This window comes from Chiloscyllium plagiosum, unplaced genomic scaffold (genome assembly GCF_037043375.1).
Source record: "Chiloscyllium plagiosum isolate Xiang-an unplaced genomic scaffold, Cpla_swu_hap1 HiC_scaffold_10, whole genome shotgun sequence".
NCBI lineage: Eukaryota > Metazoa > Chordata > Chondrichthyes > Orectolobiformes > Hemiscylliidae > Chiloscyllium > Chiloscyllium plagiosum.
In genome coordinates this window covers 37,925,671-37,950,093 of record NW_028270148.1, presented here as the reverse complement: position 1 = coordinate 37,950,093, position 24,423 = coordinate 37,925,671, and the positions used below count along the sequence as shown (strand labels likewise).

The window sequence follows — 24,423 nt, the reverse complement described above, 5'->3', positions numbered from 1 at the left end:
CTAAGCCCTCCGTTTCTTCCTGTCTCATCATCCCCACCAGTACCCTTCCACTGACACACTCATTCGTTTGGCTGAACATCTCACCCTCAATATTTTCTCCTTTGAATCCTCCCACTTCCTCCAGATGAAAGGGGTAGCCCTGGGTGCCTGCATGGGCCCCAGCTATGCCTGTCTCTTTGTCGGTTACATGAAACAGTCTATCTTCTGCAGTTACACTGGCACCATTCCCCACCTTTTCCTCCGCTACATTGATAACTATATTGGTGCCACCTCATGCTCCCATGAGGAGGTTGAGCAGTTCATCAACTTCAGCAACACATTCCACCCCACCTTAAATTCACCTGGACCATCTCAGACAGCTCCCTCCCTTTCCTGGACCTCTCCATCTCCATCAATGGTGACCAACTCAACATGGACATCTTCTATAAACCCACCGACTCCCACAGCTAGCTGGTCTACATCTCGTCCCACCTTGCCCTGGAAAAACGCTATCCCTTATTCCTAATTCCTCTGCCTCCGCTGCATCTGCTCCCAGGAGGACCAATTCCATCACAGAACACACCAGATGGCCTCCTTCTTCAAAGACTGCAATTTTCCCTCCCAAGTGGTCAATATTGCCCTCTCGCTCATCTTATCCACTTCCTGCACATCTGCCCTCGAACCCCACCCCTCCAACCGCAACAAGGACAGAGCACTTCTGCGAGCATTCTCCCCGTGTCTGCGTGGATTTCCTCCAGGTGCTCTAGTTTCCTCCCATAATCCAAAAATGTGCAGGTTAGGTGAATTGGCCATGCTAAATTGTCCGTAGTATTAGGTGAAGGGGTAAATATAGGAGTATGGGTCTGGGTGGTATACGCTTCGGCGGGTCGGTGTGGACTTGTTGGGCCGAAGGGCCTGTTTCCAGAATGTAAGTAATCTAATCTAATCTAAGCACCGCCCACACACCCCCAGTCCTCACCTTCCACTCCATCATCCTCTGCCATTTCCACCCACCTACAAACGGACCCCACCACCAGAAATATATTTCCCTCCCCTCCCCTCCACTATCTGCTTTCTGTAAATACCATAACTGTCTTATCAGGTCCATGTCCCCCACCAACTCGCCCTTCCCTCCTCGCACCTTCCCCTGCAAACCCTGCGCCCACACCTCCCCCCTCACCTCCGTCCAAGGCCCCAAAGGAGCCTTCCACATCCATCAGAATTTTATCTGCACTTCAACATGAGTTATTTACTGTATCCTTTGCTCCCGATGCGGTCTCCTCTACACTGGGGAGATAGGACGCCTACTTGCAGAGCACTTCAGAGAACATCTCTGGGACTCCTCACCAACCAACCCCACTGCCCCGTGGCCAAACACTTCAACTTCCTGTCCCACTCCTCCAAGGACATGCAGGTACTGGGCCTCCTCCATCACCACACCCTCACCACCTGATGCCTGGAGAAAGAACACCTCATCTTCTGCCTTGGGACCCTCTAACCACACAGCATCAATGTGGATTTCACCAGTTTCCTCATTTCCCCTCCCCCACCTTATTCCAGTTCCAGTGGTCCAACTCGGCACTGCCCTCATGACCCCTCCTACCTGTCCATCTTCCTTCCCACCTGTCCGCTCCACCCTCCTCTCTGACATATCACCATTACCCTACCTCCATCTACCTACCGCACTCCCAGCTACCTCCCCCCAGCCTCACCCCCTCCCATTTATCTCCCCACCCCCTCGGCTCACAGCCTCATTCCTGATGAAGGCCCTTGCCTGAATTGTCGATTCTCCTGCTCCTCAGATGCTGCCTGGCTTGCTGTGCTTTTCCAGCATCCCACTCTCGACCCTAGAAACAATATAGGCCTATCGGCGTATCAAAATAAAACACTGCTGATGCTGGAGATCTGAAATAAGAACAGAAATTATTGGAGAAAGTAGGTCTGGCAGCATCTGTAGAAAGAAAAAGAATTACATTTTGAGTCCAATTTGACTCTTCTTTGGCCAATTAGCACACCTCTGGAGCAGGTAGTTGAACCTGTGCTTTCTGGATCTGTGGTAGGGGCTCCATCACTGTACCATTAGAGGCCTCTGAATCTGTTTATTGTGTAAAACAAAAACCCTTGATTTTACTTAATTGAAGGTCTTGTCTACTTCTGCTCACAAGCAGAAGTGCACAGTGTTGCTATATATTGAGCAGGGCTACTTTCCACTGTCAGTTTCATTGAAAGGCTGAGTTAGAAGTCAGGTAAAAACAATGACTGCAGATGCTGGAAACCAGATTCTGGATTACTGGTGCTGGAAGAGCACAGCAATTCAGGCAGCATCCGAGGACAGGCAAAATCGACGTTTCGGGCAAAAGGCCTTCATCAGGAATAAAGGCAGAGAGCCTGAAGCATGGAGAGATAAGCTAGAGGAGGGTGGGGGTGGGGAGAGAGTAGCATAGAGTACAATAGGTAGCTGGGGAAGGAGATGAAGGTGATAGGTCAGGGAAGAGAGGGTGGAGTGGATAGGTGGAAAAGGAGCTGGGCAGGTCGGACAAGTCCGGACAGGTCGAGTTACTGGAGGTTAGAAACTAGGATGAGGTGGGGGAAGGGGAAATGAGGAAACTGTTGAAATCCACATTGATGCCCTGGGGTTGAAGTGTTCCGAGGCGGAAGATGAGGCGTTCTTCCTCCAGGCGTCTGGTGGTGAGGGAGCGGCGGTGGAGGAGGCCCAGTACCTCCATATCCTCGGCAGAGTGGGAGGGGGAGTTGAAATGTTGAGCCACTGGGCGATTTGGTTGATTGATGTGGGTGTCTCTGAGATGTTCCCTAAAGCGCTCTGCTAGGAGGCGTCCAGTCTCCCCAATGTAGAGGAGACCGCATCGGGAGCAACGGATACAATAGATGATATTAGTGGATGTGCAGGTAAAACTTTGATGGATGTGGAAGGGTCCTTTAGGGCCTTGGATGGAGGTGAGGGAGGAGGTGTGGGCACAGGTTTTACAGTTCCTGCGGTGGCAGGGGAAAGTGCCAGGATGGGAGGGTGGGTCGTAGGGGGGCGTGGACCTGACCAGGTAGTCACGGAGGGAACGGTCTTTGCAGAAGGCGGAGAGGGGTGGGGAGGGAAATATATCCCTGGTGGTGGGGTCTGTTTGGAGGTGGCGGAAATGTCGGCGGATGCCCTCCACCTCCTCCAAGACTTCCGTTTCCCCGGCCCCCAACGCCTCATCTTCACCATGGATATCCAATCCCTCTACACCTCCATCCGCCATGACCAGGGCCTCCAAGCCCTCCGTTTTTTCCTCTCCAGACGTTCCCAACAGTACCCCTCCACCGACACTCTCATTCGTTTGGCCGAACTGGTCCTCACCCTTAACAATTTCTCCTTTGAATCCTCCCACTTCCTCCAGACCAAAGGGGTAGCCATGGGCACACGTATGGGCCCCAGCTATGCCTGTCTCTTTGTTGGCTATGTAGAGCAGTTGATCTTCCGTAATTACACCGGCACCACTCCCCACCTCTTCCTCCGCTACATTGATGACTGCATTGGCGCCACCTCATGCTCCCGCGAGGAGGTTGAGCAATTCATCAACTTCACCAACACATTCCACCCTGACCTTAAATTTACCTGGACCATCTCTGACACCTCCCTCCCCTTCCTGGACCTCTCCATCTCCATCAGTGACGACCGACTTGACACTGACATTTTCTACAAACCCACCGATTCCCACAGCTACCTGGATTACACCTCTTCCCACCCTATCTCTTGCAAAAATGCCATCCCGTATTCCCAATTCCTCCGCCTCCGCCGTATCTGCTCCCAGGAGGAGCGGTTCCACCATAGAACACACCAAATGGCCTCCTTCTTTAGAGACCGCAATTTCCCTTCCCACGTGGTTAAAGATGCCTTCCAACGCATCTCATCCACATCCCGCACCTCCGCCCTCAGACCCAACCCCTCCAACCGCAACAAGGACAGAACGCCCCTGGTGCTCACCTTCCACCCTACCAACCTTCGCATAAACCAAATCATCCGCCGACATTTCCACCACCTCCAAACAGACCCCACCACCAGGGATATATTTCCCTCCCCACCCCTCTCCGCCTTCCGCAAAGACCGTTCCCTCCGTGACTACCTGGTCAGGTCCACGCCCCCCTACGACCCACCCTCCCATCCTGGCACTTTCCCCTGCCACCGCAGGAACTGTAAAACCTGTGCCCACACCTCCTCCCTCACCTCCATCCAAGGCCCTAAAGGAGCCTTCCACACCCATCAAAGTTTTACCTGCACATCCACTAATATCATCTATTGTATCCGTTGCTCCCGATGCGGTCTCCTCTACATTGGGGAGACTGGACGCCTCCTAGCAGAGCGCTTTAGGGAACATCTCAGAGACACCCGCATCAATCAACCAAATCGCCCAGTGGCTCAACATTTCAACTCCCCCTCCCACTCTGCCGAGGATATGGAGGTGCTGGGCCTCCTCCACCGCCGCTCCCTCACCACCAGACGCCTGGAGGAAGAACGCCTCATCTTCCGCCTCGGAACACTTCAACCCCAGGGCATCAATGTGGATTTCAACAGTTTCCTCATTTCCCCTTCCCCCACCTCATCCTAGTTTCTAACCTCCAGTAACTCGACCTGTCCGGACTTGTCCGACCTGCCCAGCTCCTTTTCCACCTATCCACTCCACCCTCTCTTCCCTGACCTATCACCTTCATCTCCTTCCCCAGCTACCTATTGTACTCTATGCTACTCTCTCCCCACCCCCACCCTCCTCTAGCTTATCTCTCCATGCTTCAGGCTCACTGCCTTTATTCCTGATGAAGGGCTTTTGCCCGAAACGTCGATTTTGCCTGTCCTGAGTTAGAAGTGAGGCAACACTGAGATTTGAACTCCAGATTACCTGTTCACAGGGCAGGTATTTTCACCCACCAAAACAGTGCCACATCTACATTTGCTTTTCAAAAGGCTCATTGATGAAGAATTCCAGTCAGGCAGGCTATTACCTGTTACCAAGGGAACTTGTACTCTGTTGGGAGATTAAGCAATGATTCCCCATGGGCCTTGTCGGGGTTATCACAGGTAGATAAAGTGAATATATGTGCGACAGATGATTTTAACAGCTTATGTTTGACGACAATTCCTTTAAGCTTGAGCAGGTTCCTAACTTGGTGATTATATAAATCTACTTAAAGTGGCACTTAGTTTTTATGTATCAGCTGTTGCAATACAAATAAGCATTTAAATCTACTAAATGAAAGATTTCTTTTCTTACAGCACAATGTGCAATAATCTGTCAAAAATGCAACGGAGGCAAATAATTGACAGTGTAAAGCAGATTTTTGAGGCAGCAGATTTGGTTCCATTATATGAAAATGTGTGAGCGCCAATACAATGAGCTGTGTACACCTTTTTCTTGATCATGCTTGACATGGGCTTGCACGCGCCCACACAATAGCACACAGGGACTTCAAAAAAGCTTCATTTCTTAGGCAAGAGGATTTATCTGATGGACAAAATCTAAAATCATCTTGCTACAGATGGGGAGGTGACTATTTGTCCCATATAAATGCAGCTGAAAATCCAAAACAATTGGACAAAGCTAGAGCTGGCATAGTCAGAGTTTCCAGTTGATACACTCACAGTCCTGAAGGAGTAATGTGGAATCCATAACTGTTCCCAAATTTCATTTTACAGAGGAAGGATGTTTGGCATATGCTGGCTGGGCCACCTCAAAAGTATTACCAATGAATCCCATCACCATATTGTCCTCCTATAAGCTTTTTTTTTGCTGATGGACAATTCCATTGTATCTTGAACAATCAGAAAGAGTCCTATTAAAGTTGGAGAATTCAGAGGTCTGCGATTCAGAGTTAATAGCGACCCTTCAAACATTAGAGGGCTAGAAAAGCTGCTATAATTCCTGGGGAGATATTCAGCTAACATGCTGACTCACCACTGACCAAACCCACCCCACCACACATACCCGTCCCCTCCCCCAACAGCAAACCTATCCAGCAACATACATCCTCCCAAATGTGTGACAGCCACTACAGACTACCCCGTGGCCTGATGCTAATCTCCTCCCCCACCCCACCCCCCAGCCACCAACAGAGCCTACATCCACCCTCGACCTAACACCTGACTCCTAACACCTGACTCCTGCCTGTCTGATCAGATACCCCTGGATGAAAGAGGGAACAGTATTTTCATTTGGCTGGGATACTTATAGCTAGGCTAAACATTCCAAGTATATGAGGTGAGCAATATTTAACTGTGGTGGGAATCTCTGCATTCTTCAGACACAGTAGTCACAGGATTAAAAAAAATTTGCATTTGTATAGCCCACAGGAGTAGAAGGATGCTCAGTCATTATATGGCTATTGAATCCTAATATTCTGCAGGATTGTAGGGATAGTGAATGAAGAATGGACTATTGACATCAGCTAGAACTGGGCAGCATTCTCCAGGCTGAGTGCTCCTTATTCTTCTCTTTGCTTGAGGCATGGCCCATTATCCTGCTACACTCCCCGAGCTGCTGGCTATCGGAGTATCCACTGCGTTGCAGCCACACTTTTGCACAGTGAGTGCAAAGGCTAGGTTTGTGCGCGTTGGTCTGTCTTTAATGTCCTCCTGCTTCACAAAGGGATCATATTGCAAACTGATTAAAAAATAAACATGTGGCCCTTATTGTAAAACAAAGAATTAAATCTTGTACGGTCTATGGGATATTGTTGCATAGCAGTGGTCTCCCAATTAACATGCGTATGAAAAAGAAATCATTAATAGAAACATGTCATGGAGCTCAGTCATCTTGGAAATGGGTGGCTGTGAGGTTTGTCATGGGCATCTGGCTCATGGGACTTTGGTCTTGTCTTCTTCCTGTCTTCTTCCTCATTTTCACCTTGCTCACCAGCATATCCTCTTGATCCCTCAACTCTGTCTCTGAATCTGCCTTTTGTTGAGTCAACCATGTTGCGAACCATGACAATGGGGGACAGTTTGTCTATCATATACTACAATGACTTGTCCAAGCATGTGAGTGCAATTTCAAGAGGCCTATGATCTCCTGACAGTGGGCCTTGTGGAAGGATGTGCAGCGTTGAACCTCTATTCAGTGTGAATCTGTAGAAAGGTGTATTCCGCCAGGTCTCGATGGGGTAACTTTTGTCACCAAACAACCAGCCCTGTATGTGCTGAGAGGGCTGAAAGATGCACGCATCTGAGTGTTCTGGAATGTTAGAATGATAACAGCTTCCTCGACACCATGCTCAGACTTGCTTGTATGGTCACACATCAGCTGCATTCTGGTAAATCTCCATTGATCTCTCTCAAAGATCCTCACACCCTTCCTAAAACACAAATCTTGTGTCACCAATCATTTTCTCAACCATTCAGTGTATAAGGTGTAGAATCACAAGCTGGAACGTTAACATTTACCCTGTTCTATAATAAAAGGTTGAGCCTGTGAATGTCTTAGTTTAATTGGCAGCATTCACCTTTGATTGGGAACGTTGTGGATTTGAGTTCCATATCTGAGACTTGACTATAGAAATCTAGGCTGCAATACAGAGTAGTATGAAAGAGTGTTGCAATGTTAGAGGTGCTGTCTTTGTGATGTGTCCCATCTGGTTTTCAATTGGGCATAAAAGACCCCAAGGCATTATTTCAGAGAAGAGCAGGGACATTATCCCTAGTGTCCGAGATGATATTTAATCCACTACTAAGATCACTGAAAATGGATTATTTGGTGATTATCACAATGCCATTTTGAAGGAACTGCTGCATTTCCTATATTGAAACAGTAACCACACTTCAAAATAACTTTAGTTAGCTATTAAACATTTGAAATATCCTGAGACTGTAAAAGGTACAATATAAATGCAAGTTTCACTGTATTCAATATATGTGGGGATTTTGCAGTATAGTATATATTTGGATTCCCTTAAAAAAAAGAGCAAAAATGTGGCAATATCCTTTTGTTCATATTACTCAATCTGTATACTTTGAGTCCAGTGAAAAGGAATTCACAATGTAAACAATGACACAAATGAGGATTCCTGTGGAAGAGCTGTAAGGATGTCATGCTAATCTGCTTACACTGATCAAGACTGGAGGTCCAATGCAATGAAACCTTTGTATGTTATGTCTTTCATAACATTGTACTAAATTGATAATACTGTGTGAACACCTGCTGATTATGTTTAATGAACACATTACATTAATATTTGGGCATGGGTTAATTCTCTTTAAGTTTGAATGACATACAAACATGTTAAGCAGCAAAAGGAGCCGGCCATTCAGTTCTCTGAGCTCCCTCAGCTATTCAGTAAGATCATAGAGTCATACAGCACAGAAACAGACCCTTCGGTCTAACCCGTCAATGCCAACCACATATTCCAACTCGATTTAGTCCCACCTGCCAACACCTGGCCCATATCCCTCCAAACCCTTCCTGTTCATATACCCATCCAAATGCCTTTTAAATGTTGCAATTGTACTAGCCGCCACCACTTCATCTGACAGCTCATTCCATTCACGTACCACCCTAACACACTAAACCTATGCCCTCTTGTTCTGGACTCCCCCACCCCAGGGGAAAGACTTTGTCTGTTTATCCTATCCATGCCTCTCATGATTTTATAAACGTCTATAAGGTCGCCCCTCAATCTCCGATGATCCAGGGAAAACAATCCCAGCCTGTTCAGCCCATCCCTATAGCTCAAATCCTCCAACCCTTTACAACATCCTTGTAAATCTTTTCTGAACCCTTTCAAGGTTTGCAACATCTTTCTGATAGGAAGGAGAACAGAATTAGATTAGATTACTTTCAGTGTGGAAACAGGCCCTTCGGCAACCCAGACCCATTCCCCTACATTTACCCCTTCACCTAACACTACAGGCAATTCACTTAACCTGCACATTTTTGGACTGTGGGAGGAAACCGGAGCACCCGGAGGAAACCCACGCAGACATATGGAGAATGTGCGAACTTCACACAGACAGTTTCCTGAGGCGGGAATTGAATCCAGGTCTCTGGCGCTGTGAGGCAGCAGTGCTAACCACTGTGCCACCAGGCCGCCCATAATTGCATACAATATTCCAACAATGGCCTAACCAATGTCCTGTACAGCCGCAACATGACCTCCCACCTCCTGTACTCAATACTCTGACCAATAAAGGAAAGCATACCAAACGCCTTCTTCAATATCTTATCTACCTGCGACTCCACTTTCAAGGGGCTATGAACCTGGACTCCAAGGTCTCTTTGTTCACCAACACTCCCGAGGACCTTACCAATAAGTGTATAAGTCCTGCTAAGATTTGCTTTCCCAAAATGCAGCACCTCACATTTATCTAAATTAAACTCCATCTGCCACTTCTCAACCCATAGACCCATCTGATCAAGATCCCGTTATAATCTGAGATAACCTTCACTGTCCACTACACCTCCAATTTTGGTGTCATCAGCAAACTTAATAACTATACCTCTTATGCTCACATCCAAATCATTGATATAAATGACAAAAAGTAGTGGACCCAGCACTGATCCTTGTGGCACTCCACTGGTCACAGGCCTCCAGTCTGAAAAACAACCCGCCACCATCACCCTCTGTCTTCTACCTTTGAGCCAATTCTGTATCCAAATGGCTAGTTCTCCCTGTATTCCATGAGATCTAACCTTGCTCACCAGTCTCCCTCAGGGAACCTTGTTGAATGCCTTACTAAAGTTCATATATTTCACAACTACTGCTCTGCCCTCATCAATTCTCTTTGTTACTTGACAAGCTGTTCCAAAAAGCCATTCTGTAAGCATTCCATGAATTCCCTTTCTTTGGATCCACTGGCAACATTATTTACCCAGTCCACCTGCATATTGAAGTCTCCCATGATCACCGTGACCTTGCCTTTCTGACATGCCTTCTCTATTTCCCGGTACATGTTGCACCCCTGGTCCTGACCACTGTTAGGAGGTCTGTACATAACTCCCACTATGGTTTTTTTGCCTTTGTGGTTCCTCAATTCCACCCACACAGACTCCACATCATCCGACGCTATGTCATTCAATACCATAGATTTAATTTTGTTCTTAAATAACAAGGCAACCCCGCTCCCCCTGCCCACCTCCCTGTCTTTTCGATAAGTTGAAAACCCTTGGATGTTTAACTGCCAGTCCTGACCCCCCTGTAACCACGTCTCTGTGATGCCTACCACATCATAATCATTCACGATGATCTACTTTCTAAATGGTGAGAAAATTCGTAAAGCCAAAGTACAAAGGGATCTGGGAGTGCTAGTTGAGGATTCTCTAAAGGTAAACATGCAGGTTGAGTCCGTGATTAAGAAAGCGAATGCAATGTTGTCAATTATCTCAAGAGGGTTGGAATATCAAAGCACAGTTGTGCTACTGAGACTTTATAAAGCTCTGGTTAGGCCCCATTTGGAGTACTGTGTCCAGTTTTGGTCCCCACACCTCAGGAAGGACATACTGGCACTGGAGCGTGTCCAGCGGAGATTCACACGAATGATCCCTGGAATGGTAGGTCTAACATATTAGGAATGGCTGAGGATCCTGGGATTGTATTCATTGGAGTTTAGAAGATTAAGGGGAGATCTAATAGAAACTTACAAGATAATACATGGCTTGGAGAGGGTGGACACTAGGAAATTGTTTCCGTTAGGCGAGGAGACTAGGACCCGTGGACACAGCCTTAGAATTAGAGGGGGTAAATTCAGAACAGAAATGCGGAGACATTTCTTCAGCCAGAGAGTGGTGGGCCTGTGGGATTCATTGCCACAGAGTGCAGTGGAGGCTGGGACGCTAAATGTCTTCAAGGCAGAAATTGATAAATTCTTGATGTCACAAGGAATTAAGGGCTACGGGGAGAATGCGGGTAAGTGGAGTTGAAATGCCCATCAGCCTTGATTGAATGGTGGAGTGGACTCGATGGGCCGAATGGCCTTACTTCCGCTCCTATGTCTTATGGTCTTATGGTTACTTCTTCAAAAGACTCAATCAGATTTGTGAGACATAACTTCCCATGCATAAAGCCATGTTGACTTTCCCTAATCAGTCCTTGTCTTTCCAAATACACTTGCCTGCATTTGATGCATATCCCTCCGTTCATATACATAAAACTATCCAGATTCTTCTAAATGTTGTAATTGTATCTGCCTCTACCCTCATTCCATACATGCAGCACCCTCTGTGTGAAAAGGTGACTCCTCAAGTCCTTTTTAAATCTTTCCCCCCTCACTTTAAACCTATGCCCTTTAGTTCTGAACTCCCCAATCCTATGAGAAAGCCCTTGGGTATTCACCCTATCCTCTCATAATTCTATAAACGTCTATAAGGTCATCCCTCAACCTCCTACTTTCCAGTGAAAAATATCCCAGCTTATCCAGCCTTTCCTTCTAACTCACACCCTTCAGTTCCAAAAACATCCAGGTAAATCTTGTTTGCACCCTCTTCAATTTAATAATGTTTTTCCTATAGGAGGGCAACCAGAACTGTACACAGTATTTCAAAAGTGGCCTCACCAATGTCCTGTACAACCTCAACATGATGTCCCGTCTCCTATACTTCATGATCTGAGCAATGAAAAGAAGTGTGCTAAACGTCTTCCTAACCACCCTGTCTACCTGTGATGCCACTTTCAAAGAACTATGTGGCTGAACTCCTAGGTCTCTCTGTTTGACAGCATGACCAAGGCCCGACTATTAACTGTGTAATTGCCCCCTTGTTTGTTTTTCCAAAAAGCAATACCTCACATTTGTCCAACTTAAACTCCACCTGCCACTCAACCCATTGGCCAAATTGATCAAGATCCCTTTGTAATCTTAGATTAGCTTCTTCACTGTCGACTGTACCACCAAATTTCATGTCATCTGCAAACTTATGAACCATGCCTCCTATATTCTCATCTGATTTGATTGAAATCAGCATTGCCACCTAGCCCAATAACTTTTCAACCTACTTGCTTAACAAGAATCTATCTATCTCTGCCTTTAAAATGATGTAAGGTCCCTGCTTCTACCATCTTTGCAAAGAGTTGCAAAGACTCATGACCATCTGAGAATTTTTTTTTGACTAATCTTTGTGTTAAATGGCGACCTGATTTTTAACAGTGACTCCTAGCTCTAGGTTCTCCTGCAAGAGGAAACATCCTCTCCATATACACCCCCTCCAAACATTTCAATATTTTGTTTCAATTAAATCACCTCTTATGGTTTGAAACTCCAGCAGATACAAGCCTAGCCTGTACAACTTTTCATCATAAGATAACCTACACATTTCAGGCATCAGCCTAGCAAAGCTCCGAATGCAATTGAATCCTTCTTGAAATATGAAGATTAATAATGTGCACGGCACTCCCAGATGTACCAATGCTCTGCATAACTAAGCATAATTTCCTACTTTTTTTATTCAATTCCTTTTGCAATAAATAACATTCAACTAGCTTTCCTAATTACCTGCCATACCTGCATACTAACCTTTTGCAATTCATGTATGAGGACACCCAGTTCCCTCTGCTTCTCAGAGTTCTGCGATCTCTCACCATCCGGATAATATGTTTCCTTTTTATGCTTCCTGTCAAAATGAACAATATTATATTTGCCCCCATTATACACCATTTGCCTAATCTTTGCTCACTCACTTAACGTATATATGCGTTATTTATCTCCTAGATTGGGTTGGGATATCTGTTCGGCATGGACGGGTTGGACCGAAGGGTCTGTTTCCATGCTGTACATTTCTATGACTCTATAACTTATTTTCCTCCCTTTATTTGTGGCATCAGAAGATTTGGCAAACATACATTCTTTCCTTGCATCAAAATTACTTATGTGCCCAGTGGCACACCATTTGTTACATCTTGCCAATCTGAGAAAAGATCCATTTACAACTACTATCTGCTTCCACTTAGCCAGCCAACTTTCTATCAATGTTACGTTACACCATACTTCATCAGCAATAGCTGCAATAACAATCGATGTGATGGCATTTTATCAAATGCCTTTTGCAAATTTAAATACAGTACATACACTGGTTCTCCTTTATCCACACCATGTGTTACCTCCTCAAAGAACTATGGTCCCTTTCTCAAAACCATGTTGACTCTGCCTAATTACCTTTAATACAAGTACAAAAAAGTTCTTAAGAACTATCGAAAGCTGATTGGAGGCAGATGTTCGCAGATAAAGGGACGGCTAGAAAATGGCAAGCCTTCAGAAATGAGATATCCAGAGAAAGTATATTCCTGTCAGGGTGAAAGGGAAGGCTGGTAGGTATAGCGAATGCTGGATGACTAAAGAAATTGAGGGTTTGGTTAAGAAAAAGAAGGAAGCATATGTCCGGTATAGACAGGATAGATCGAGTGAATCCTTAGAGTATAAAGGAAGTAGGAGTATACTTAACAGGGAAATCAGGAGGGAAAAACGGGAGCATGAGATAGCTTTGGCAAATAGAATTAAGGAGAATCCAAAGGGTTTTTACAAATATATTAAGGACAAAAGGGTAACTAGGGAGAGAATAGGGCCACTCAAAGATCAGCAAGGCAGCCTTTGTGTGGAGCCACAGAAAATGGGGGAGACACTAAATGAATACTTTGCATCAGTATTTACTGTGGAAAAGGATATGGAAGATATAGCCTGTAGGGAAATAGGTGGTGACATCTTGCAAAATGTCCATATTACAGAGGAGGAAGTGCTGGATGTCTTGAAATGGATAAAGGTGGATAAATCTCCAGGACCTGATCAGGTGTACCCCAGAACTCTGGGAAGCTAGAGAAGTGATTGCTGGGCCTGTTGCTGAGAAATTTGTATCATCGATAGTCACAGGTGAGGTGCCAGAAGACTGGAGGTTGGCAAACGTGGTGCCACTGTTTAAGAAGGGTGGTAAAGACAAGTCAGGAAACTATAGACCAGTGAGCCTGACCTCAGTGGTGGGCAAGTTGTTGGAGGGAATCCTGAGGGACAGGTTGTACATTTATTTGGAAAGGCAAGGACTGATTCAGGATAGTCAACATGGCTTTGTGTGTGGGAAATCATATCTCACAAACGTGATTGAGTTTTTCGAAGAGGTAACAAAGAAGATTGATGAGGGCAAAGCAGTAGATGTGATCTATATGGACTTCAATAAGGCGTTCGACAAGGTTCCCATTGGGAGACTGATTAGCAAGAATAGATCTCATGGAATACAGGGAGCACAGGTCTAGGGAGTGTTGCTGAACAAAGAGACCTTGAAAGTGGAGTCATAGGTAGATAGGATAGTGAAGAAATTGTTTGGTATGTTTTCCTTTATTGGTCATAGTATTGACTATAGGAATTGGGAGGTCATGTTGTGGCTGTACAGGACATTGGTTAGGAATATTGCATGCAATTCTGGTCTCCTTCCTATCTGAACGATGTTGTGAAACTTGAAAGGGTTCAGAAAAGATTGGCAAGGATGTTGCTAGGGTTGGAGGATTTGAGCTGAACAGGCTGGGGCTGTTTTCCCTGGAGCATCGGAGGCTGAGGGGTGACCTTATAGAGGTTTACAAAATTATGAGGGGCATGGATAAGATAAATAGGCAAAGTCTTTTCCCTGGGGTCGGGGAGTCCAGAACTAGAGGGCATAGGTTTAGGGTGAGAGGGGTGAAAGGGGCAGCTTTTTCACACAGAGGATGGTATGTGTATGGAATGAGCTGCCAGAGGTTGTGGTGGAGGCTGGTACAATTGCAGCATTTAAGAAGCATTTGGATGGGTATATGAATAGGAAGGGTTTGGAGGGATATGGGCCGGGTGCTGGCAGGTGGGACTAGATTGGGTTGGGATATCTGGTCGGCATGGACAGGTTGGACCGAAGGGTCTGTTTCCATGTTGTACTTCTCTATGACTCTAAGTACACAATCCTTTATCCGAAATGCTTGGGACCAGCTGGTTTTTGGAATTCGGAATTTTTTGAACTTTGGAATAAGTGACAGCTCAACAGTGAAATTTTTAAAAAATCTTACCAAACAGCAGACTCAGTGTGAGTAAGAGTCCCTAAGACAAAATTGAGAACTGCCAGTGATGGGCCATGTTTTCCCCCACACCCCAGCGTCACATCAGAGTGACGTGCATTGAGTGGTTGTGGTGTTGGGTTAACCGTTTGCATGCCAAACAACCTTGTTAATGAGATAAAAACTTCACAAAAAAACCTTCGGATTCTGGAGCTTTTTGGTTTTCGGGATTTTGGATAAAGGGTTGTCTACCTGTACCCTGTTATAGCATATAACAATTTTCTTTTGATAGATGTTAAGTTAATAGTTTCCTACTTTCTCTCTCCTTTTATTCATAAACAAGTTATATTCTCTATCTTCAAAGCAAATGGGACTGCTCTTGAATAAATGAAGTTTTGGAATATTAAAATCAATGCATTAACTATCTCACTAGCTACACCTTTTTAAGACCATGGAATCAAGGGTTATAGGGAGAAGGCAGGAGAACCATAATGGTCATGATCAAATGGTGAGGCAGACCTGGTAGGCCAAATGTCCTAATTAAGCTCCTATGTCCTTATGGTATTTTGGAATGAAGTCCATTAGGACAAGGGAATTAGCCAGCATGAAGCTCCAATCTCTTACTCAATTCCACTTCTCCAGTGATTGTCATTTTGCCGAGTTCCCCCTTCCTTCTATTTCTTGATTTATCACTGTGTCTGGGATGTTACTTGTATCCTCTATCATTGGACTAACATTGGTATAATCGTTGAGAAAAACATAGTGTCATAATAGTCATGCTTTCAAAAAATGTGTTTGCCAGTATTTTATTTCTTAATGATTTGACTTGGTGCCTAGAACATAGACTGTGTTTGCAGATTATTGGTCTGTCAATGTTTGTTCACAATTTCTAACCTTGTCCTGAGTATGACCTCGTGGAGTCCACTGCTGAGAAATATTTAACAAAATTATTAGACTCTAAAAGGTGGAATTTCAGTAAAGAGAAAATATTGGAGAAACTCAGCAGGTCTGATAGTATCTGTGGAGAAAGAAACAGTGTTAACACTTCAGATTCTGATACGGTCTCCCTTCTGTTTTTACGGTTCTGAAGAAGAGTCACATTAGATTTGAATCATTATTTTTCTCTCTCCATAGATGCTGCCAGACCTGCAGAATTTTTCCTGCATATGCTTTTTATTTCATATTTTCAGTATCTGCAGTATTTTGTTTTCATTTAAACTGAAACACATTGTTTTATGTTTGTTTTACATTTAATATGTAATGTTATCAGTTTGATGCTGATTTAACTTTTAGTAGAAAGCATTGATATGTTCATTAAGTGTAAAACAAACTAGAAATAAATGATTAATTTTATCTTAGCTTTAACACCTATTCTGGACTTTCTTTCTGTCGTTTTCAGACATTCTGAATGATGCTATATTTGATGAGGACCACGATGAAGTAGTAATTGTGAAAGATATCGATATGTTCTCACTTTGCGAACATCATTTAGTTCCATTTTTTGGAAAGGTTAGTATATGATGTAAGAAAGGTTAGTATATGATGCAAAGTAATTCACAAAGTAATATTCTTCAGCAGCTTGAAAAGAGAGATTTTGACTCTCTGCTCCAGACTGCCCCTCAGTAAACAATATCTACTTTGTCCACTTATGTGCCTCTCCCAGTGTTCTTTTCTTTTTCAAATATTTATGCACTTTCCCCACAGAAACTGTTATGCTTTCTGACTCCACTGCTGTTTTTGATGGCGTAATCATTCAATGTCCTTGCAAGGTTTGTGAAGGTTTGTAGCTCAGGTTGAGGTTTAGGGTGTAGGTTTGCTCGCTGAGCTGTAGGTTTGATATCAGATGTTTCATTACCTGGCTAGGTAACATCATCAGTGGCGACCTCCAAGTGAAGTGATGCTGTTGTCTCCTGCTTTCTATTTATATCCTTCTCCTGGATGGGGTTCCTGGGGTTTGTGGTGATGTCATTTCCTGTTCGTTTTCTGAGGGGTTGATAGATGGTATCTAGATCTATGTGTTTGTTTATGGTGTTGTGGTTGGAGTGCCAGGCCCCTAGGAATTCTCTGGCATGTCTTTGATTAGCCTGTCCCAGGATAGATGTGTTGTCCCAGTCGAAATGGTGTTTTTTTTCATCCGTGTGTAGGGCTACGAGGGAGAGACGGTCGTGTCTTTTTGTGGCTAGCTGGTGTTCGTGTATCCTGGTGGCTAACTTTCTTCCTGTTTGTCCTACTTAGTGTTTGTGGCAGTCCTTGCATGGAATTTTGTAGATGATGTTGGTTTTGTTCGTGGGCTGTGCTGGGTCTTTTAAGTTTGTTAGTTTTTGTTTGAGAGTATTGGTGGGTTTGTGTGCTGCTAGGATTCCAAGGGGTCTTAGTAGTCTGGCTGTCATTTCTGAAATCTCTTTGATGTATGGTAAGGTGGTTAGGGTTTCTGACTGTGTTTGGTCTGCTTGTCGTGGTTTGTTCTTGAGGAATCTGTGCACTGTATTTTTTGAGTTTCTGTTCTTCTTGAATACATTGTATAGGTGGTTCTCCTCTGTTTTCCGAAGTTCGTCTGTGGTGCAGTGTGTGGTGGCTCGTTGGAATCGTGTTCTGATACAGTTTCGTTTGTGTGTGTTGGGATGGCTGCTGGTGTAGTTAAGTATTTGGTCAGTTTTCTGTATTTGGTCAGTTTTCTGTCCTTTCTTTCGACTGTGACGTCCAGGAATGCGAGTTTGTTGTCGGTTTCTTCCTCCTTGGTGAACTTTATGCCTGTGAGGGTGTTGTTGATGATGTTAAAATGTCTCTTCTATCTTGTTTCATTTTATGATGACAAAGGTGTCATCTACGTAGCAGATCCAGATTTTTGGTTTGATGGTTGGTAGGGCTGTCAATTCTCATCAATTCTCCTGCTCCTCAGATGCTGCCTGACCTGCTGTGCTTTTCCAGCACCACACCATCTACTTTGATCTCCAGCATCTGCAGTCCTCCCATCCTCCTAGCTCTCTCTGTAGATGCTGCCTGACCTGCTATGCATTTCCATCATCTTCTGTTTTTATCTCAGCATCTGCAGTGGTCTGCCTTCTGTATATTAGGTATGTTATGCCCTGAACAATTTTCATTATGTGTGGATCTCAAGACACCTGGAGGTGCAAAATGTGAAGGGCAGGAAATGGCAGGCATTATTAGGACATCTGACAATCTGTCCAGTAAAATAATAATTTCTGAACTGCAGCATGGGCATGGGGTTGCTATAACAACACCAGTGCATTTACTTTGAATATCTGGCCATCAAAAGCCAGTATTGATCAACTGTTCTAGCATTTTTTGCATTCAGTCAGAGTTTCTTCATTTCATCTCATCTTGTTCACAAATCCAACATTTCACAGGACTAAAGCCTTCATCAGAAATGTGTTTTACGTCAGTTGAGGGCACATGGGCATTTCTTAATTCTTACCATTTTATTTCTCACCTTAGGTACACATAGGTTACCTACCGAATAAGAGAGTGGTCGGACTAAGCAAACTGGCAAGGTTAGTAAGGTGTCAAACAATTTTTTTTACATTTGTTGACATGTGTCATAACAGGTATAAAGTTAGTTAAGGAAAAGCTTATGGCTTTCAGCGTGCTATCAGGCTATAAAAAAGTAAGTATTGTGATGCACATTTTACCTTGAAAAGCAAAATATGTATGTTACAAAGGATGCCATTTTAATGTACAACGGAAGGCCAGATCGCATACTGAAGAGCTAATGGGCTAAAATTTGCAGATTAATGTAGAAATTATAGTTTTTTATAACCATGATCATTCTGCTTTTTTGTTTTAAATTACTTGTTACGTGTTGCTGTCACTTTCACAGAGTAATGACAGCAAACGCCGATAACTTGGTCTTCTTTAAAACTGTAAAACCTGCTCTGACTTGTTATAATTTTACAGCAGGAACTGAGTCACACAATCTGAGTGTATTTCATTCATCCACAACTGCACAGTAGAATGAGATGTAAAGCATACAATGTAATAGCTGTCAAAAAGAAATATTGGTTATAGTTTCTGAGCCAATGAAAACTAATTCAACAGAATTAATGAAGTGCTTGAAATTTGATCTTTGATAAGTGGGTAAGAAATTTACCTACAGCAATACAAACATGTGGTCTATTTTAACGTCTGGGCCAATTAACTTCCAATTTCAGTCCACTTCCTGTTATTGTTGTTGTGAGTGAAAACAGCCACTGGCTTCAGGAAAGCAAATAACGATTGACCCCCCATTTATATGAGGCAGGGTGGGAGAAGGGAAGGTCTGGGAGGGAACTAGTGTATCAGGATTGTGTGGTGGGGATACCAAATCCTGTGATGTGTGAGATTGGTTTGACGGTCAGGTTCAAACTCAAAGCCATACTTCAGATGTATTTTCCACATAACATGTTTAATATACATTTTTGAGAGATGCAGCAAATTTGCACGCACATATAATCCTTATTTAATATATCAAATCTTCTTTAGGTTGCTAATTTTAGAGAAAGTGCTTTCACACAACTGAGTGGGCATGAATATGCAAGTGATCTTTCCACCTGTTTTTGTGAAAAATAAATGGGAACAGTCTTTAATTATATTAAATGTACATGGTCTGTAAAATGAATGGGCTTGAAGGGTCATTTGGTTTTATCATTACGGCTTTTTTTTCCTCATTATTTAAAGACAGAAAATAGAAATTCAGAGATGCAGTGGAATAGAATATCTGCAAACTCTGATTCCAACACCATCTATTACTTTAGTGGAGGCAGTTGCTTGACTGAGAAAGGGGCAGTAATATGCAAACTCACCATTTTCACACCACTATACATTCTTAAGGTAGACGCAGTTGCAATAGGTCACTTTGCTACAGGATGGAACTGTCTGCCCCATACTGCAAGTTGACATTATGGGATATCTTGACAGTTTCTGTCTGATCGGTAGTTTGTCGAAAGTACATGACAGAGATTCAGTCATGGAACAACGCAGCAGTGTTGGGTTGTCATTGACAGTGAGAAAGAATTCTGCTCTGTGGATAATTTGCCGGGGGTGAAGGGGACACAGATAGCTAAAGAAGAAATTAAGTCTTTGATTTAGATGGGTTAGCATTATTGCGTTAGCCAGATAGGCTGAACCCAGATCTTCAATTATGCCAGGTCCAATGTCAGGACCTATTACTCCATCTGATGTTTCTTTGATCATTTAGGATGTCTTGATTTCTGATATGTCTGCTCACAGTGAAATTGAACAGAGGGATCTTACCTCCCTCCTATCATCCTGATGTTATTAACTGATGGACTTACAAGCTGGATCATCATGACATAGAACAATATGAATTGTATTGTAATAGTCCTATTTTCCAAATGGTTGCGAACCATTTACTGATCTAGTCAGTGCATGTTACACAATGTAACACAAATCACAAGCCAAATATATTTTTGCAAAGTTAGCAAGCTTATTAAGGTCAACAAATTTTAGAAATGTAGAACCAAAGCAGAAAATCAATGCCAACAGTTCAGAGAGATGACGGACACCTGATAATAAAAGTCAGTATCAGCACTGTGGACCAAGTAAGGCAGTGCCCAGCCATTTTAAAAAAATACCTTGACTGTAAAACACTGGGTTAGCTTTAGGAAATATGCTGAAGAAGGACAGTCACCAAGCACTAAGAAATCAAATAGCTACTCATAAATAGAACTTCATGAGATAGTACAGCTTACAATAAAAATGAAAGGTATTTTTAGAGAAAATAGGTGACATAGATATTTATGGGGATGTTCACCTCACTGATTTTATGCTCAGTACAAGGGCTAGGTTCATTTTATTGTTTTATATTGCATCTTCAAGCTATAGCAGTACAACTACGTAATCCAGGAGATATGCCACTTCAGTAAAGGTAGGCTGAAACCAACTTTGCAACACAGGGGGTGTCAGATGGTACAACATGTTTATGTACTTCACAATCAAGAGTCTTCACTTTTAAGCACTCTTGTATTGCCCTGAATCATCTTTAAAAGTCAAAAAGGACAACCAGCAAACCTTTAAGAGCTTCTTTACACAAGGTTTCCTCAAATTGTTTATGGTTTAGTGAAATTAAATACTGAATAAAACATCACACTTGAGACAGATGTTAAGCCATTATGTTGATACTTACCTCGGAAGATTCCATACCTTTTAATGAAGGAAGTTATGATACAACTTGAGAGGTCCAAAATGGCATCAGTTCCCTGGTAATGAAACCAAACGAGTAGTGCTCAGTTATGGTTACTGCACCCAAACTAAATAGTATATCTGAATTTATGCTTAGTTAAAAATCACACAACACCAGGTTATAGTCCAACAGGTTTAATTGGAAGCACACTAGCTTTCGGTGCGCCGCTCCTTCATCAGGTGGTAGATTAGATTAGATTACATTAGATTACTTACAGTGTGGAAACAGGCCCTTCGGCCCAACAAGTCCACACCGCCCCGCCGAAGCGCAACCCACCCATACCCATACATTTACCCCTTACCTAACACTATGGGCAATTTAGCACGGCCAATTCACCTGAACTGCACATCTTTGGACTGTGGGAGGAAACCCACGCAGATACTGGGAGAACGTGCAAACTCCACACAGTCAGTCGCCTGAGGCGGGAAATAAACCCGGGTCTCTGGCGCTAGTGAAGCAGCAGTGCTAACCACTGTGCCACCGTGCCGCCCACCAGTGGTAGTGGAGGGCTCAATCCTAACGCACAGAATTTATAGCAAAAATTTACAGTGTGATGTAACTGAAATTATACATTGAAAAATTGATTGTCTGTTAAGCCTTTCATCTGTTAGAATACAGTGATAGTTTCACTTCTTTTATGTGTAAATCACAAAACCTTTTTTTTAAAAAAGTTGTATTCTTGGGTTAGCTGTTAACAATGGTGATAGCTAGACAATATGTTGAAGGTGCTGGCCCCCTGTGTTCTCTGTCTATGACCTGATGTTTAGATTGATTCTAATCTCAAAAGTGAGATAATAGAGTTCTACATGAATGCATGCAGTTTTTGAGCAATGTACAATGTGACCCTGCAAGTACAAATTCATCCCACAAAATATGTGTGCATGTGGGTCTTTGTCTGTCTGTGTGTATCTATCTGTCTGGGTTGGGGGTTGTGAGTGTGAGAAAGTGTATGTGTGTGTGTGTAGTGAGTGCAGAGTGTCTTAAGTCTGTGAGGGGGTGCATGTGTGGGAGTGTGTGTGTGTGTGTGTGTGTGTGTGTGTGTGTGTGTGTGTGTGTGTGTGTGTGTGTGTGTGTGTGTGTGTGTGTGTGTGTGTGGTGCAATGGTGGTCACCTGTAATGTGACATGAACCCAAGGTCTCGGTTGAGGCCCTCCCTATGGGTACCGAACTTAGCTATCAGCCTCTGCTCGGCCTGTCCCAAAGTACACCTTGGAGGATGGTCACCCGAAGGTCCGAGACTGAATGTCCTGAACCACAGAAGTGTTCCCCAACTGGGAGGGAACACTCCTGTCTGTTGATTTGTTGTGCGGTGCCCATTCATCCGTTGTTAGGATTGAGCCCTCCACTACCACCTATGAAGGAGCAATGCTCCGAAAGCTAGTGTGCTTCCAATTAAACCTGTTGGACTATAACCTGGTGTTGTGATTTTTAATTTTGTACACCCCAGTCCAACACCGGCATCTCCAAATCATGAATTTATGTTGGCCTGATGAAGCTAAACAGAACAATGCCATCCTATGTCTATAGTAAATGAAACCTGAGCCAAAATATTCAAAAATAGAGTCTTTATGAGGCTTAATGGAAACAGTGCATACTAACAATTGCTATTGGATAGGCAATCAAGTTTGCTTACCACACTTAGAACTCCGTTTAAAAGCTTTGGCTGCAACAGACTACCATTTGGGCTCTAGAGATTTTCCAACATCTACATCCAAAATCTTAGAGGCGTTATAAGCCTTCATATTCCATATGCCATATATTGATGAACACTCTATAAACTGGTTGAGAAACATGAGCAGTTTTTGAATGCATCCAGCTGAAGGGCTCCTCCTAAATGGGAGGTGTAAATTCACAAAGGAATATGTTTGGTTCTTGTAACAGTATTATTGTAACAGTAATGATATAATGACATACCCACAGAAAACAAAGGCTATTGAAGGAGCTTCCCATTCGGAAATCAGTTCATGATACGTACATAGTGATAGTAAACCAGCAGGTAGAAGTTTTTCTTTATTTGGCAACTGCAAAAGAGCCCTTGAGGCAATTCTTCAAGAAGACACAAGGAAACATGAATGCTTTTTAAATTGTTTGCAACACTGATTTGGAGACAGTCTTTACTGTAACATTGGGTAACTAATATATAGAGGGGATGTCAGAGGTGGGTTCTTTACACAGAGTTGTGAGAGCATGGAATACATTGCCAGCAGCAGTTGTGGAAGCAAGGTCATTGGGGACATTTAAGAGACTACTGGACATGCATATGGTCACAGAAATTTGAGGGTGCATACATGAGGATCAGTGGTCAGCACAACATCGTGGGCTGAAGGGCCTGTTCTGTGCTGTACTGTTCTATGTTCTATGTTCTAATGGATGGTTCTTTGTGTAACCTTCACAGCATGTTAACACTTGAACCCAACTGGTACATGAGAGTCTTCAGTCCTACCAATCCACTCCAGTAGAGTTAAAACTTGTTTTTCAACCCCTTCCCTGTCTATCCTGGAGGGTAAAACAAGAGGTGCTTTTCTGTCATGAGGGCAGAGCTAGTCAACCCCCTCGTTATATCTTCTTGTTACGTCACTCCTTGTTTGAGGTTTTCCTAACAATTGTCATGTGTCATTAACCTTCTTTCGGAACTGTTTTAACCTGGACACTGCACTGACCCAGACAGTATGTCTGTCCAGGCTGGCTTTGTCTGGTGGCTTCACTTCCTTTGGTGATCTGGAGGGGACAAAGCACTGCATCCATTTTGATCACCTTATGCACTGACACTTCCAGGTCCCTGTCACAAAGCAAGGAGCTAGATTGCCTTTCTGAGCTAGTTCGTTCAGGTTAACTGCACAGGACCACAGTGAAGGGCAATTCCTGGCTTGCTGAGACTGAAGTGATCTGCAGCTGGGGTTTAAACATGGTACCAGTGATGTGAACATCACAAAGCCCCAGCAGTGGCGAGCCCCTCTGCCCTTCCTGCTACATGATTCCATCAGCCAGGCAAGACGATTACCTTTGAAAACCTTGTATCACCATGGTGGACTGTCCACCATAAATCTCAGCAAAATACAGCATTTTACTGAATAAAAAGAGAAAAAAACAATTGATTCTGCTTTTCCCTAGCCACAGATGGAGCTAAGCTCAACATTGCACCATGTACTATCTTGATTTTAGGAATTTGTATAGGCCTAGCATTCTTATATTCAAGGTAAAGATATATTTATGAATTTCTTAAGTAGACTTCTGCATAAGTTCTATTAACTGGTCATTGAATGATTAATGGGTAGG

General features: G+C 43.6%; 1 protein-coding gene across 1 annotated transcript in view; it reads left to right on the top strand.

The window, feature by feature from the left end:
* The window catches only part of gch2 (GTP cyclohydrolase 2), a 52,414-nt gene that overhangs the window by 16,352 nt on the left and 11,639 nt on the right, over positions 1–24,423 (top strand). The window contains exons 2-3 of the mRNA XM_043695669.2: positions 16,349–16,458; positions 18,406–18,461. Coding sequence (XP_043551604.1) covers positions 16,349–16,458; positions 18,406–18,461 — 166 coding nt within the window. The remainder of the gene's footprint in view (positions 1–16,348; positions 16,459–18,405; positions 18,462–24,423) is intronic.